Source organism: Sciurus carolinensis, chromosome 7 (assembly GCF_902686445.1).
Source record: "Sciurus carolinensis chromosome 7, mSciCar1.2, whole genome shotgun sequence".
NCBI lineage: Eukaryota > Metazoa > Chordata > Mammalia > Rodentia > Sciuridae > Sciurus > Sciurus carolinensis.
The window spans coordinates 98,549,767-98,567,957 of NC_062219.1; the positions used below are offsets into that span (position 1 = coordinate 98,549,767).

Here is an 18,191-nt window from a genome sequence, read left to right on the forward strand (position 1 = left end):
CAGAGGCCTCAGGAAAATAAACCTAGGATTTTATTGGGAGGGGGAAAGTATGGCAGAAACCTGACAATAAAAACAGATTCTATTTTTAAATTTAATTGGAAAAAATAATAAATGAAGGGAGATATTCACATCTAAAAATCTATAATGAGAGATCTAGTGAATACAAATAGCCTTTTTATTTCATTGATTTATATGCAGTTTAAGTTAGACTATTGCTGTATGTGAGGATTTAGATACATGTCTTTTCAATATCTTCATTCATCTAAGGCAAGTTTTAAAAATCGGCAATACTAGCAACACTCTTGTGGGAATAATCAATAGGAGAGATACTACAAAAGCATATTTCAGAACTAAAAAAAAAAAAAAACACTCCTTTTAGTGACTATGTCACAAACTCAATGTTTAACTGCATATTTTATTGTTTAAAAAGTAAAGAGGTTGGATAATAGACCTCAATTTGTGAAAGTTCTAAAAGGGTCCACAAATGATTGAGAACACATATAAAATTAAAACTATCAAGTATAGCAGGCAAATTAGGGAATGCAGTCTTTGAGGGTATGAGTCATACAAAACTGGTGCTGAAAATAGCAAACATGTGGCTTATCTGGTGAGATTATTCTGATGAAACTAAAGATAATTTGTTGCTTTTTTATGTTTAATCTTTTAAATTTTGTAAAAATGTTTTTCAATAATATTTTCTAAAGTTAGGAATAGAAGCAAGAGAACTGGACCTACTGCAGACCAGGTTCTAGCTCCACATCTTCTATACATAGGTTGGACAAGTCACTTAGAATCGTTAGGTCCATTTTTTTGGCACATAAACCATGAAGGTTGGATCAGATGACCTCAAAGTCTCTCCATGTTGGCTATTCTACAATTCTAGGTACAATTCTTATTGCCTCAGCAGTTATTACAAATCCAGTATCAGATATCATGGAACAGCACAGCTATGATTAGTTCACAAGTCTTATATTATCTAGCCTGGGTTCAAGTCTAAGTTCATCCCTGTAAGCAGCATGACCTTCAACAGGTTGCTCAGCTTCTCTAAGTTTCACTCCTAAATGGTGTTTCACTCCAGCTGTGGTGTAGATTGAAGGAGCTAATGTATCAAAAGAACTGGCACGCATTGAGAGTTTTATAGATGTTTTCTGGTATTATTATTATAGTTGTCAGTAATATCAGAGGAGATATCTTTCCTCTGAAGGCTTATAAAAAATCCTGCAATTATATAAAACAATAGAAATATTTTGTGACAACTCAACAGAAAACAGGAAAATAATTGTAAGACTTAGTATGGTAGCTGATGATGGATTCAATGAATGCATCATCTATTTGGGTCCCTGTGAAACCAGGTAAATACCACAGACTCCACCGAAATGCACATACACACTTGGAGACAAACTGAAGAGGTGAATGAACCTCTGAAGTCCATTGCTGCATGTCTGTACCAGGTTAGGAATTCATGCTCAGGATCAGCATTTGTGATCTGGTCGTCAATGGGCTGAAACTGAATGCAGCTATGTTCTGTTGGCTTGCCCATGTGTATACTTCTAACAGGACAGAAGTTCTTCAGTGTTCCACATGATTTCCACCACACTATCTGATTATAGTCTCAGTCAGCTTCTGTTTTTTGGCTTATTTGCCTGACTTCTGAGTTTGCTTTCCACATTTCAGATCTTACTGTGTGACACACTGAGTCACTCGGCACTCACTGAAGTTACCTTGCATGCCTTTTTGTACTGAGGAGGTTTGCAAAATAAAAACCAAACACATTTCTCTGGTTTTCTTGCAATTAGGAGTCTACATGTAACCTAGTTTCTGCCATGCAGATAAATGAGACTTGGGAAGTATATGAATAATGTGACTTGGCAACCACAAACACATTTTTGTAATGAAAGATGGAACAAGTCTTTGGTTCTTCTGGCAAGCTCTGGCAAAGGTTGTCGGTCTAACCTAGCAGGGTTGACATGCTAAGGCCTGAAGATCAAATCTAGCCCACCACCTATTTTTATAAATAAAGTTCTATTGGTTCTAGTCATGTTTCATTTATATATTTTCTAAGACAGCTTTTGCATTTTAGTGGCAGAATTGAGTAATGACAGAAATGATATGGACCATAAAACCTAAACTTTTTCTGTAGCTAGATTATAAAAAGTTTACTTCTTAGCCTTATCCTTGGATATGGGGTAGTAGGTAACAGCTGCCTTAAAGAAGGATTTTCTCATAATGTGGCTTCTCCTAGCTGTAATATTCTTGGTTCTCCAGCACCCAAGCCTAGTTCTCTGGTCCTTTAATAAATTTTGTAATTTACCTAATACTATGTCATAAATTCCTAAAAAATTGCTAGAAGGGTTTCCACTGCTGGAACTAAAAAATGAGGGATGAAATACAGAAATGACAAAGAATTAGGCTATAAAGTAAAAAATTTACTTACGTTATGTATCATCTCAAAGTACTTCTGACAGGCTACCTGGTAGTGTGTCCCCTTTACCAAATCCAAAATCTAAGATGAATGAGGAAAAAGAGAAAGAAAAAATCACAAGTTAAGTTTCTTCTTAACCACAGTAGTTCGCAGGTATTGGCCTTTTCATAATCTTCATTCCAGACAGGAAATGCAATAAATCATATAGCATGTTGTACTTCTGCAGTCTGGACGCTGTGATAATTTTGACATTATATAGTAGCTATTTGGGTCAGCATTAGACCACAGATGACAAGTGATAGTAAGTGATCTTTCTGACCTACCAACTGTGAATTTTAATAACTTTACCTTGAGAACAAGATGAAAATAGATCCTGGCATTATGACTCTGACAGTTATTGTCAGAATATCATATTGCAACATCTCTTCCAAAATTTGTAGATATAAATCTAGTAATCTAATGGTTGGTGCATGAAGCAATCAAGTATACTATTTAGATCTTTATTTCCCACATTACTTGTTTATACAGATACAGAATAAAATACTGCTGTGTGCCCATCAGGAAAATTTAATATAAACCCTTTGGACAACTATCTGTGAAGGGGAGTCCTTCTACATTCAATCAGATTTGTCCTTTTTAAAATGAAGTTATTTCTAGTAAAGCCCAGCAGAATGTGAGAGTGAACAGTCTATTCTGAACACCTATTAGGAACATCATCCTATCTTTTGTAAATACAATTTGCTGTTCAATTCTACTTCACATAATCTCTTCAGAGTGGTGCCAACTCCCATCCTTATCAGCAGACTGCAATGCCAGTTGAAAGTTGGAAAGTTTTGTTGCCTCCCTGCCCATTAACAAATACGTAAAATGTATATTTGGCCTATTTATCAAACGCAGTAAAATGCTGGAATTAAGAAATAACCTCAAATGAAGGGAAATGTAATTCTGCAGGAATGTTAATTTCTACTCCCTTTCAAAAGGCTGACCTTCCTGTCACAATAAGAAGTGAACGTGAAATCTCAAATTGCTGCTATCCTTATTATTGAATATAACTTTACATCTTTTGACAGAAACACAAGAAAATTACAGTTGCAGAGGAGGCATGATGCAAAACTGACAAGAATGTGCTTAAAAGACTGTTTCTCTGGTTGTCTTATAGATTACATTTCTGAATTTCATGTCACCTTTTATTAAATCTTATATGAAAGGCTTGTGTAAATGCCAGCTAATCAGAGCCCAGGATCCAGTCTACCAATTTGACTTATAGTTCTTGAATTATTAGAGATGAAATAATGAGACTAAATTGTATTGAATCAATTTAGTTTCACTACAAAAATGAATTTATAGAAAGAAAGCTCAACCATGTGGTAGATAGGTTCCTTTTTTATGTAAAAAGCAATAAATTCCACATTTTATTCTATATATAAACATTTCTGTTCAAATGTTTATAAATTAGAAATACATTTAAATACCTAACATTATGTACATATAATATAAAACATGTTTGGGAAATAGCCTATGAAGACATACTTGAATCATGAACACAAACATTTAGCAGGTGATATACACGTATTTAAAAAGTTAATAAGAAAAACTGACATAAGCCACAGAATGTGACAAAAGGAGACTTGTTTTATTTGAAATTCACTTGCAAATCCATACCATCTTTTTTTTTTTTTTTTTTTTAAATCCCCCTGTACTGGGGATTAAACCAAAGGGCAGTCTACCATCAAGCTACATCTCCAGCCCTTTTATTGAGACAGGGTCTTGCTAAGTTGCTGAGGCTGGTCTCTAACTTGCAGTCTTCCTGTCTCAGCCTCACGAGTCACTGGGATTACAGGTGCATACCACCTCACCTGGCCAATCATATTCTTACAACTTCACCAATCAGGTCATAGCATTATGAGGTGATGGAAAGATCTGATATATGTATAAAGATGTGATGATAATGAAGACAATAACCTCGACCCCATTGGCTAAGAAAACTATTCTAAGACAGATAAATATAGGCCTAAGGGAATGAGTCAGTGGAGGAAAAAACCAATGAGGAACAGAGATAGAGACAAAAAAATGAGCCAATGAGAAAGACTGCTTTGAGGCAAGTAGGCATTATTGGTAGATATTATTCACAATTCAGAGACGAACATATTTATCCTCTTAACACAGGGGTGTCTGTGTCTCATGAGGGACAGTAAATTTAAAAAAAATTAAAAAGTCATGTGCAACTTAATGATCTTGCCTTCCTTAAAAGGAACATTAAAAACTTACATGTTTTTAAAATTAAAACAGGAACTCTGTGTCATTGCTCAAAAAATCCAACTAATAAAAATATAATTTCAGATTATGATCTGTATTATAAAGATATAGTAAAAGACAAAGAAGTTCTTGTGGACCAATGAATGGTGTTTGTCTTTTTCTTTGAGTGAGATGGGAAGACACCATAATGTTCTGGGCACAGAGGAGAGAGAATTGACATTTTTAACAGATCCTTTCTGTGTGCTGGGCTGGGAACTGACTGGAAAGGGCAGGCATAGAACAGGAGTTCATTACATGAATCCAAGGACTAGCTGATGGATCCCTGGACCAGGGTGGAAACAGCAGTAGTGGTAAGTGGTCAGATTTAGAGACAGAAGCACTTCCCACTAATGGTTATAAACTGTTTCTGCAAAGGATATAATCTGCATGAAAATGCTCAACAGGAACTTGTTCTCCAAAGTTTTTAAATAATGTATTATATAACACTCCTCTTTCCCTCCTTTATTTAGAAATTGAATGATCTCCTAGAGAGGGATTTTATTTAGGAAAAAATTGAATAGTTATTTAGGAAATTAATTATAAAATGAATGAATAAATAAAGTGAATTTTAAAACTGTCTCACATATTGGCATTTACATATAGCATAAATGTTAAATACCAAAAATACCTACTAGTCACTACACAATGTGATCAACAGAGTATAACATGTGATATCCAAAGTCTTCGTGTTAGTAACATCTCAGATGCATGCCTGCTTTGCTGACTTCAAAATCTGCCCAAGTGATTCTGATGTTCTACCTTTTGTATATGGAGTGCAACTTCATATTTTTTTGCATTTGATTTTATTGATTTTTCTGATATGAATATCACCAGTAAACACTATATTAAAATATTCTGCAGGTATGTCTATTTTGAGGATGGCACCAATATAACTTGCTGGTGAGTTGGAAGATTCCAAGGCAGGAAACACAAAGCTAAAAATAGAAAGGAAAGGAAAATTAAGGTTTGAGCAAGATACTTAAAATTCAGTTTTTGATAGAGACGAACTTAGAAATTTGGCAAATGCCATAATCTAAGAAGGACAGATGGTCTGAGACAGATTCTGTGGAAAAATAATTTGGGGTCAGAATTAAAATACTCCAAAAGGGAAAGAAGGGAAAAAGATCATGTAGCCAGGCAACAGTACTTTTTGACACAGTTCAGTTGTCCCAGCATAGCTTCTGAAGACCCAGACCTCCATAAAATAATGGCTCCTGTATCAGGCCATTTTCTGTTGCTATAACGAAATACTGGACACTTTATATATGTTTTATTAGCTCACAGTTTGGGAGGCTGAAAGTCCACAATTTGGCAGTCTCATTTGTTTGGCCTCTGGTCACAACATGGGAGGGAAAAGAGCCACATGCATAAGAGATCACATGGGAAGCTGGAGAGAAGCAGCCCAGGCTGCTTCTTTTGATACTAATCCGCTCATGGGAACTGTATTAATCCCTTCTGAAGTTGAACGTAAATACTTTCATTAGGCCTCACTTCTTAAAGGTTCCATCACCTTTCAACATTGTCACATGGAGGTCTAAATTTCCAGTTCATGAGTCTTTGAGGGACACACTCAAGACATTCCCAAGGCTGGCAGGCAGAGGCTGGCCCAGAGTGAGGGTCAGAAATACGACTGATCGAGAAAACAAACAACACAGAGGTGGAAACTCACTGAGAGAAAGAAATATGAAGAGGAGAAAGAAGATAAAATATAAGGAAACAAACAGGGAGATGAACAAACCAAGTGGGGAAAAAAATGTGGAAATACAAAGATGAGATAAATGAAATGGAGTCCACAGCTTGTTATTTATGCAGCTTATAAACATCAAAGTGTAACCCACAACTTACAATATGTGTTTCACTGAGCAACCGCACTAACCCTGCAGTTTTCATATTCCATTCAAAAAGGACCAAAGGACAACAAGATTTCCTACCTGCATATAGTATTAATTCCAAAGAACAGTTCTGTAAAGGTCAGAGGAAACTAAATTGAGGGCCAACTCTGATGCCTGGGCTAGAAGGTGCCTAATTCTGCTTAGAAACATATAATTAAACAATCATATCAAATACAGGCTTATTTGAAAACAAAATTGTTAAAGACAAATTTCTGTGAAGATCTAAAAATACTGCTCAAATGGCAATGATTTTTAGTTTTTAATACCAATATTTCCAGACTAAAACACAAAAAGTTGCATAATAGTTGATTTACTGTTCCAGCATATTTCACTAGTAATCAAAAGGCTAAGAAAAGTTGAACAGTAATGATACCAAACTATATATTAAGGTAATTCAGATTCTCTACCTTTTCTCTCTCTCTCTTTTTTTCTATGAGTTAACCAAAGTCCACCTAGAAGAATGTTCAATTTTTAAATATAAAGCAATGCAGTTTTTCATCTTCACAAAAGAGTTCATTGTATTTGTACTTGTTAAGTTTGGTAAAAACATTAATTATACTTCATCTATGTTTGATCCCCAGGCAATTTACTGTTGTTTTTTTCCCTCACAGAGAATTCTAATATGGTGGCTAACCAAGATATTACTACATTTGAGCACTGAAGAGCAAATAGGTAGTTATTTTTCTGATTGTTATGATCTGAATACATGTGCTATGTTCATCAACACTGCTGGGAAATGCCATAGACACAATAGAACTCATAGAAATACATAACATTTTATAACTCTGAGCTTCTTTCTTCCTAATACTCCCTAATATTTCATGCCAGGTGCAACTTCCTCTCTGCCTTTGCTTCAGTGCCTGCCAAAGGGGTTCAGATGATTACCTGGCAGCAGAATGTGCCCACCTGCCCACCGTTGGCTTTGGTGAGATGCGTGCTACACAGCTAGGTAAGCTGTGATCACCAATTAGACATGCAGCTAATCTATCTCTAATTCAAGGTCACGTTCTGTTTTATGTAGAAGCAATAACAACCTTGCTTCTTCTGAAAGACTCCCTGTTTCAAAACTACATCAAACTGGTATTTTCCCACTCCATTTCTAACCTTTCCTTATTTCAAAGGTGAAATAAAATGTGGTCATGATGTCGAGACTGGAACACTTTCAAATACATTACTTTGCTCCGATTTTCTCCCATAATCGGCATAGCCTGGTTGCTCTGCTGTGACCTTCACTTACTGTCAGATCAGGGCCAAGTTTCCCTCTCTTGAAGATGCACTTTCATTCGCTTACAACATTATATGTCAAGAATTTTTCTGACTCACTCTTTATTGTCTGTAAACATAGTTATCTGATTGAGTAGATTCTACCTTTTCCTCATCCTTCTCTTTTTATTGCAAAGCTTCTTGATTTATCCTTTCCTCACTCAAAACAGCTTGTACCTGCCACCAGAGTAACTTTCCTAAAAGCCAAGCCTAGTTTTACCTAGCATTGTTGGCTCTAAGTGGAGGATGGGGCACATACTATTCATTACAATTTACAGCTCTTTCTCCTCAGGTCTCGGTCTCCCTCTCTGGGCTCCCCTCTGCCCACACATCTGGCTTTCTCCACAATGTGTTGTGTGGAATTTTAGTTCATAAAATTCTAGTGATGACTTCTTGGAGAGTCTTTAACACACTGTTTGATTTGGTTTAATCCAGAATTATCTATTTCTTTATGGCAGGGTTTGTAAGGACAGTGTTAGTCCCCAGAAGCCAATTTTCATACATCTCCCAGGACAAAGGTTCCTAAAAACACACCCCATGACTTCAACATGCTTGCCTCCTGCAAGTCTCATTCTATTCCCTTATCCTGGTGTAGTTTTTTTTTTTTTTTTGTCACACTTACTTATTTGTCTCCCTTACTGGAATATCAGCTACCTGAAAGCAGAAGTCTCATTAGTTTTATTCATCTCTATATTCCCAGTGCCTTCAGCAGTAACTGGAATATGGCCTTTACCCAATTATTATTTGTTGATGTCAGATGAATGTTGTTCCTTTTGCCTAATATGCCTTCCTTCCTTCCTGCCGCCAGAGAATCTCTTTCAAGCCCAATTCAAATATTACTCCCTATGTGAAGCATGCCCTCTTGCTCCCTTAATAGAAGACCTTTCCCCTCGGATTCTACAACTAACACTTTAAATACATTTTTTTGTAATGTGCTTATCATACTCTATCATAAACAGGTACCAAGAAAAGAATTCTGATGAGCATCTTAAACTGCTACCCCAAATATTAAATTTCTCAGTGCAGATTAATATCAACATTTTTAGGTTAAAGAATTAAAACTTTTAGGGAACATCAACAACTGAGTGAACTTGGAGGGAAGGATAAATGAGAATACATGCAAAAAGTCTGTGTTGAGATAAGAAGGAAAGTATTGCCAAACCTGATTTCCATGGTTCAGTTACTAATTATTACTATGACTTGGGCATTCCTTTTTTTTTTTTTTTTTTGGGGGGGGGTGCCGATATATAAGAAAAGTAAGGCAGTTCACAATCACAAGCTCTATGATCTTTATAGAAGTAGTAAAAATATTTATTCTGATGTAATAATTATTCTAAAAGATCTTATAAAAAGAGATGTATCATATCTCTTAGATATGCTATTGGAAATAGGAGCAAAACTTAAAATCTGTCACTTAAAGATTTTTCCAAGGGCTAGAGAATGTGTAAATATGCCACAAAGAAACCCACTATTCTCTATAATTAATACACACCAATAGATGGCCAAAAGATATAGAAATTTTAATAAGAAATACATTGTAAATCGATGGTAAATAGCATCAAGTCTAAAATGGCTTAAACTCAACAGAACAAAAATTGGAAATACCTGCTTTATGAAATAAGGTTATCTGCTATATGCAGATAGGCTGGATTTTATGTGTGTCCTATCAAGTGACAGATCATATGTCATTGAATGAAATTCCTCTGTTGCTATCAGCAGTTTCTCATGTAATAAAAAATTAACTATGTAAAGTTGCAAAACTATAGAGTGCTGGTTTTTACAAAAGAATACATTTCCCATTTTAAAGCAATTTTAGTGATTGTTTTAATTAAAATGGCATGTCATTTGACTTTCAAAGTGATTTCTTTGAACTGCCTTGATCAACATAAAATAATTTTCAAGTAATTTATCTGTAACCTGTTTTTTTTTTTTTTTTTTTTTAAAGGAAGAATATACACAAAAATCAAGTCAGATGTTTAGTGATTTTTCTGTTAAAGCCAAAATACAATCCTGGCCTGCTATCAATTCCTGCTCAACTTCCAATCTTTTCCTTAATGCAGTTCTGAGGTTTCCCAAGAACAATGTACACATTTGCAACCACAACACTAAGAAAAACAAAGCCAAGTACAGCAATCAAAGTACTGTTCTCATAACTCAGAAGAGGTGTTCCTGGAGATGAAACAGACACAAAGCTGCTCTTAAAAGCAGTTACTGTTTGTACAGTAATGGACAGACTGAATATCACCGTCCATTGATAAGTACTCCTTACCTAAGGAAATCATAGGAGTTTTTAGGTAGTTCAGATTTATATTCACATTGAGTAAGGAGTCATTGAGATTTATCTTTGCTATAAAACCTTTTTGACATAGAGTTACTTTTAAGTCTTTCAAACTGTCTCTTTTGAAGGATTTCTTCATTAAAAGGCATTTGCCAGTTTTAGATTTAATATGGTCACTAACTTCCTGAGAATTTTTGGATTATGAATAACAGGTTAACCGACCTCTCAAGAAATATAAAGAGTTTGGCTCAGTGTCACATCCCTATAATCCCAGTTATTCAGGAAGCTGAGACAGGAGGATTGCAAATTTGAGGCCAGTCTGAGCAATTTAGCAAGACCCTGTTTCAAAATAAAGCATTAAAAAAAAAAAAAAAACACATAAAAATAGGTGTAATTCAATTGTAGAGTACTTGCATAGCATTTGTAAGGTCTTGGGTTCAATTCCTGGAATCACCAAAAAAGTATAAAGAAGATACTTTATTTCATATTCAAAATTTTAATATCACTATTGTTTTCTGAAACCACCAATTAGATTTGCTTCAAACTAATGGTTATGCTAAGTAAAAATTCTAAAATAACTTCATTACATTTTTTAAAAAACCACTAAAATGAAAACAATTTAAATTTTCAGAAACACTAGGATAGAAATACATTTGTAAATAACACATCACTCCAATTAATAAATTTGAAAAATGCCTTATATTCACTTGTGGGTCGACATGTACAAGTGTTGGTTGTAATAAGTCAGAACACTAGGAGCAAACATTGAAGTACAATGTGGGCACAGAAACCACGTACTCTAACATTTGATAGTTTCAAATGCTCATTAGTCACAGGCTCAACTACTTAGAGCAGTCCTCTCCAACAATACAATATGACACATCTGTAATTTAAAATTTTCAATAGCCAGTATTAAAAACAGATGAAATTACTATTAATACATTAAACCAATGCATTCAAAATATTTAACATGTAAACAATGTAAAAATATCGCTACTGAGATATTTTAAAATGCCTTGCTCCCATGCTAATTTTCTGAAACCTGGCATACATTTTCCACTGACAGCAAGTGGTACACTAGAGCCTACTCCAACTGGTTTGTGAGAGCTGACTGCGCACAGCTACTCGCAACTGTTTCCAAAAGGGTTTAGTACCATCACACTGTTAATTTGACAATAGCCATAGTAGGAATATTTATACAACAGAAATCAGTAATGACATACATCGCAGATTTTTAAAAATTTTCCTCCAAAGAACTGGCTTATCAATATATCAGTCCCTTCAAGACATCTCAGTTTAGATCAACCACATTTTGATGCTAAACAGTCACTTGTAGCTAGTGGTTACTAAATTGGATGGTGCAGACAGGTCATTCAGTTAGCAATTTATAATACAAAATGTCTTGTTTCATAGAAAACAATATAAAACATCCAAAACACCAAAGCCTGACCTATTCACAGGCGAAATAAACACAAACTGTCCCTGAGAAAGACATGTACTTGCACAGACAAAGACCTTAAATCGACTGTCTTAAATGTTCAAAGAGCTAAGGAAAGTAGAGAAATGGTAAAAGAAACCAAAAGAATGATGCCATAACACAGAGAAATAGCAATTAAGAAGTGTCAGCTGAAATCAACGAAATTGAAACGAAAAAAACAATACAAAAAATTGACAAAATAAATAGTTGGTTCTTCGAAAAAATAAACAAAATTGATAAACCTTTAGCCACACTAACAAAGAGAAGACGAGAGAAAACCCAAATCACTAAAATTCAGAATGAACAAGGAAATATCACAACAGACACGACTGAAATACAAAACATAATTAGAAGCTGTTTTGAAAATCTATACTCCAACAAAATAGAAAATTTTGAAGACATAAACAGGTTTCTAGAGACATATGAATTGCCTAAACTGAACGAGGAGGACATACACAATTTAAATAGACCAATTTCAAGTAATGAAATAGAAGAAGTCATCAAAAGCCTTCCAACAAAGAAAAGTCCAGGACCAGATGGGTTCTCAGCCGAGTTCTACAAAACTTTTAAAGAAGAGCTCATTCCAATACTTCTCAAAGTATTCCATAAAATAGAAGAGGAGAGAACTCTCCCAAACCCATTCTATGAAGCCAATATTACCCTGATTCCTAAACCAGACAGAGACACATCAAGGAAAGAAAATTTCAGACCAATATCCTTAATGAACATCGACGCAAAAATTCTCAACAAAATTTTAGCAAATCGCATACAAAAACATATTAAAAAGATAGTGCACCATGATCAAGTGGGTTTCATCCCAGAGATGCAAGGTTGCTTCAACATCAGGAAATCAATAAATGTAATTCACCATATCAATAGACTTAAAGTCAAGAATCACATAATTATTTCGATAGATGCAGAAAAAGCATTTGATAAAATACAGCACCCCTTCATGCTCAAAACACTAGAAAAAATAGGGATAGTGGGAACATTCCTTAACATTGTAAAGGCCATCTACGCTAAACCCATGGCTAATATCATTCTAAATGGTGAAAAACTGAAAGCATTCCCTCTAAAAACTGGAACAAGGCAGGGATGCCCTCTTTCACCACGTCTATTCAATATTGCCCTTGAAACTCTAGCCAGAGCAATTAGACAGACCAAAGAAATTAAAGGGATACGAATAGGAAAAGAAGAACTCAAACTATCCCTATTTGCTGATGATATGATGGTATACTTAGAGGAACCAGGAAATTCCACCAGAAAACTTTTAGATCTCATAAGTGAATTCAGTAAAGTAGCGGGATATAAGATCAATGCACATAAATCTAAGGCATTTTTATACATAAGCGATGAATCTTCAGAAAGAGAAATTAGGAAAACTACCCCATTCACAATAGCTTCGAAAAAAATAAAGTATTTGGGAATCAATCTCACAAAAGAGGTGAAAGACCTCTACAATGAGAACTACAGAACACTAAAGAAAGAAATTCAAGAAAACCTTAGAAGATGGAAAGATCTTCCATGTTCTTGGATAGGAAGAATTAATATTGTCAAAATGGCTATACTACCAAAAGTGCTATACAGATTCAATGCAATTCCAATTAAAATCCCAATGATGTACCTTACAGAAATAGAGCAAGCAATTATGAAATTCATCTGGAAGAATAAAAAACCCAGAATAGCTAAAGCAATCCTTGGCAGAAAGAGTGAAGCAGGGGGTATCGCAATACCAGATCTTCAACTCTACTACAAAGCAATAGTAACAAAAACGGCATGGTATTGGTACCAAAATAGAAAGGTGGATCAATGGTACAGAATAGAGGACACGGACACAAACCCAAATAAATACAATTTTCTCATACTAGACAAAGGGGCCAAAAATATGCAATGGAGAAAAGATAGCCTCTTCAACAAATGGTGCTGGGAAAATTGGAAATCCATATGCAACAGAATGAAACTAAACCCATATCTCTCACCATGCACGAAACTAAACTCAAAATGGATTAAGGATCTCGGAATCAGACCAGAGACCTTGCATCTTATAGAAGAAAAAGTAGGTCCAGAGCTTCAACATGTCGGTTTAGGACCAGACTTCCTCAACAGGACTCCCATAGCACAAGAAATAAAAGCAAGAATTAATAACTGGGATAGATTCAAACTAAAAAGCTTTCTCTCAGCAAAGGAAAGTATCAGCAATGCGAAGAAAAAGCCTACAGAGTGGGAGAAAATCTTTGCCAATCATACTTCAGATAGAGCGCTAATCTCCAGAATCTATAAAGAACTCAAAAAACTCTACACCAAGAATGCAAGTAATCCAATTGACAAATGGGCTAAGGAAATGAATAGACACTTCACAGAAGAAGATCTACAAGCAATCAACAAACATATGGAAAAATGTTCAACATCTCTAGTAATAAGAGAAATGCAAATCAAAACCACCCTAAGATTCCATCTCACCCCAATTAGAATGGCGATTATCAAGAATACAAGCAACAGCAGGTGTTGGCGAGGATGTGGGGAGAAAGGTACACTCTTACATTGCTGGTGGGGCTGCAAATTAGTGCAGCCACTCTGGAAAGCAGTGTGGAGATTCCTTAGAAAACTTGGAATGGAACCACCATTTGACCCAGCTATCCCACTCCTTGGCCTATACCCAAAGGACTTAAAATCAGCATATTACAGAGATACAGCCACATCAATGTTCATAGCTGCTCAGTTCACAATAGCAGATTGTGGAACCAACCTAGATGTCCTTCAATTGATGAATGGATAAAGAAACTGTGGTATATATATACAATGGAATATTACTCAGCCATAAAGAATGATAAAATTATGGCATTTGCAGGCAAATGGATGAAACTGGAGAATATCATGCTAAGTGAGATAAGCCAATCTCAAAAAACCAAAGGAAGAATGATATCGCTAATAAGTGGATGATGACACATAATGGGGGGTGGGAAGGGTTAGTGTTGGGGTTGGAGTTGGGTTTAGGGAGGGGGGCAGGAATGGAGGAAGGAAGGACTGTATAGATGGAGGGGAGGGGTGGGAGGGGTGGGGGGGAGGGGAAAAATGGCAGAATGAATCAAACAACATTACCCTATGTAAATTTATGATTACACAAATGGTATGCCTTTACGCCATGTACAGACAGAGAAACAACATGTATCCCATTTGTTTACAATTTAAAAAAAAAAAAAAAAAAAGAAGTGTCACAACCTTGGTGGAATGGACAAATCCCATGCATAATCTGAATAAATCTGGAAGAAGTAAAAAGACTGAATCTGAATTTAAAAACCTCCCAACAAAGAGAAGCCTAGGACCAGATGTATCACTGCTGAAATCTACTACTCATTTAAAGAATACCAATCTTTCTCAAATTCTTATTTAAAAAAAAATAAAGTCAACACTATTGAACTCATTCTGAGAATAGTATCATCCTGAGAACAAAGTCGAATAGACATCTCAAGAAAAAGATAGACTAGTATTCCTTAGTCTAGATGCATAATAGACACAAAAATCCTCAATGAAAAACTAGCAAAGCAAACCCATTTAAAGGATTAGAAACCACAACCATTGGGATTTATCCTATTAATGCCAGGTGGTTTAAAATCTGAAAATCAATTGGTGTAATATATTAAATATAAAATATATAATATATATGTATATATTATAAATATAAAATAAAGGAAAAATATATAATCATCTCAATTGAAGCAGAAAAGCATTTGATATCCAATATCCTTTTGTGATTAAAACAAAAACAATCCCAGTTAAACCAGGCATAGAAGGAGACTTACTTAAAATTATAAAGGGCAGTTATGAAAAAGTCCAGTAACATCACACTCAATGGTGAAAGGCTAAGAACCTTCCCTCTAATATCAGGGTCAAAATAAGCCCTGTTTTCACTGCTGCTATTCAACACTATACTGGAAATTCCAGACACATCAATTGCATAAAAAATAAAAGGCATCCAAATGGAAACAAAGAAGTACAACTACTCCTATTCCAGATAATATGGTTGTACACACAGAAAAATCCTGAGGAACACACACAAAAAATCTATTAGAACTAATAAATTAATCTAGCAAAGTACCAGGATAAATGAATTACACACAAAAATCAGTTGTATTTCTAACACCAGTAATAAAAGATCAGACAAGGAGATTAAGAAGATGATTCCATTTACAACAGATTTCAAAGGAATAATAAATCTAGGAATAAATTTAGCCTACAAGGTGAAAAACGTGTGCTGAAAACTGGAAAAAAAATGGGAGAAAGAAATTAAAAGATCTAAATACGTGGAAAGACAGCCCATATTAGAGAGTGGAAGATAATACTGCTAAAATGTCATTATTACACTAAACAGACTAAGTGCAATCCTAACCCAAAGATCTAATGACTTTTTTTTGAAGGAATAAAACCAATCCTTAAATTCATATGGAATTATAAGAGGTTTTAAATAGCTGAACCAATATTGAAAAAATAATATTGGAGGATTCATAATTCCTGATTTTTAAACTCACTCACAAGTAACAGTAATCAAGTTGGATGAGGAGAGTGCATGCACCCACAGGTCAGAGATAGGAAGGAGGTGTCTGTAACCCAAGGAATTCCAGGATTGCCAGCAATAAGAGAAGGTGAGAGAAAGGCATAGACCATACTAGACCTGTCAGAGAGCACACACAAGTGTGCGTGTGTGGGTGTGTGTGCGTGCGCACACACCTTGAATTTCAGTGTCCTGGCTTCCAGAACTGTGAAAGAACAACTGTCTTATTTGAACTAACTCAGCTACAGCAGCCCTGAGAAGCTGGCACAGGATGAAATTAAATACATGTTGAATCACTAAATGAATATCTGACTGACAGGCAGATAAAAATTTCACTTGTCAGCAAAGAGGACACATATTTGATGTCCTACATCTAAGGTTTGGATCTAACCAACTGTGGATGAAAAACTTTTTTTGGTACCAGGGATTGAACCTGAGGGTGCTTAACCATTGAGCCACACCCCAAGCCCTTTTTATTTTTTATTTAGAGACAGTGTCTCACTAAGTTGCTGAGGCTGGTTTTTAACTTGCAATCCTCTTGCCTCAGCCTTCCGAGCTGCTGGGATTACTAGTGTGAGCTATCACGTTCAGCTGAAAAAAATTGCGTATGTACTAAACACAGACTTTTTTTCTTGTCATTATTCCCTAACCAATGCAGCATAAGTTATTCATATAGCATTTATGTTGTCTTCAAAATCATAAACCATCTAGAGATGTAGGTTATATGCAGTACTACACCATTTTATATATGGGACTTGAGCAGTGGAAAATTGTAGTATCCTGGGGTGAGAATGTACGTGTCCTAGAACAGATTTCCTCAGATAATGAAGGATGACTGTACTTGGTAACTTTTCCCGAAACTGTAAAAAAATAAGAAGCTGAGGAAAAAAACAAAACAACTACAGTAATCAAAACAGTGTGGTACTGGTATGAGGAACAGACATAGAGACCAATACAGTAAAATTGATAATACAGAAATCACTCCATATGTCTATGTCCAAATAATTTTTCACAAGGATACAAGACTACTAATGAGGAAATCATCTTTTGAACAAATAGTGCTTGGAAAACCACATAACCACACACAAATATGAGGCTGGACCCCCAGCATCACATCATATACAAAAATTAACTCAAAATGGATCGATGATTTAAAATTAAGAAAAAATAACAGAATGAATCAAACACCATTACCCTACGTATATGTATGATTACACAAATGGTACACCTCTACTTCATGTACAAACAGAGAAACAAGATGTACCCCATTTGTTTACAATAAAAAAAAAATTTAAGAACAAAACTACAAAACTCTTAAAAGTATATATATCAGGGTGATCAAGATGTTAGAGTAGAAGCATGCTGTAATTTCTAACTCCTCAACAATTCAGAATCAAACAGCTGGAGAATAGTTATGGAGTGAGGTGGGTAAGGAATATGCTGAGGTTCAATATTAGACTGAAAGGTTTGGAGAGATTCAGATTCTGGTGATCAGAATAGAGCCAGAAAGAGTTCATCAATCCTAAACCTGCCACTATGTGACCAGTCCATAGCACAGCTTATAGGGCCACCCTAACAGCATCAGAGAAGGGTGCGTTGAAGACTGTGGTAATAGTCTCGACCTGTGGCTTGGGAGCACACAAAGCAGTCACCCATACCAGAGCAATCTAGGCACAGGCCTGTAGATACTCAAGAGATGTACGTCCCCTTGTGCCACTGGAGAACACACCAGTGCCCAGGCCAACATAATGCTAACTAAACTTCACAGGTGTGCCCAAAGTTGGACAGGGTGAAGACTGTGAAGACAGGCTCTGGAGCCTGAATTGCAGGGCACTATTTAATTTTTAATGACGATGCTGATCTACATGTGGGTAAAAGCAAATATACAGCTCCACCCCAGCACAGTGCTGACTGAGTTTGTCACCCCCTCCAGGCCCAGAGACCTTCAAGGGACACACTGCCAAGGCTTGACCATTTACCATACTCTAAACACCTGAGCACTGCAAACCTGAAAG

General features: G+C 35.6%; 1 protein-coding gene across 1 annotated transcript in view; it reads right to left on the reverse strand.

The window, feature by feature from the left end:
• Prim2 (DNA primase subunit 2) overlaps positions 1-18,191 on the reverse strand; it is a 283,327-nt gene that overhangs the window by 5,510 nt on the left and 259,626 nt on the right. Inside the window, exon 13 of the mRNA XM_047558364.1 lies at positions 2,435-2,503. Within this exon, the coding sequence (XP_047414320.1) occupies positions 2,435-2,503 (69 nt within the window). The remainder of the gene's footprint in view (positions 1-2,434; positions 2,504-18,191) is intronic.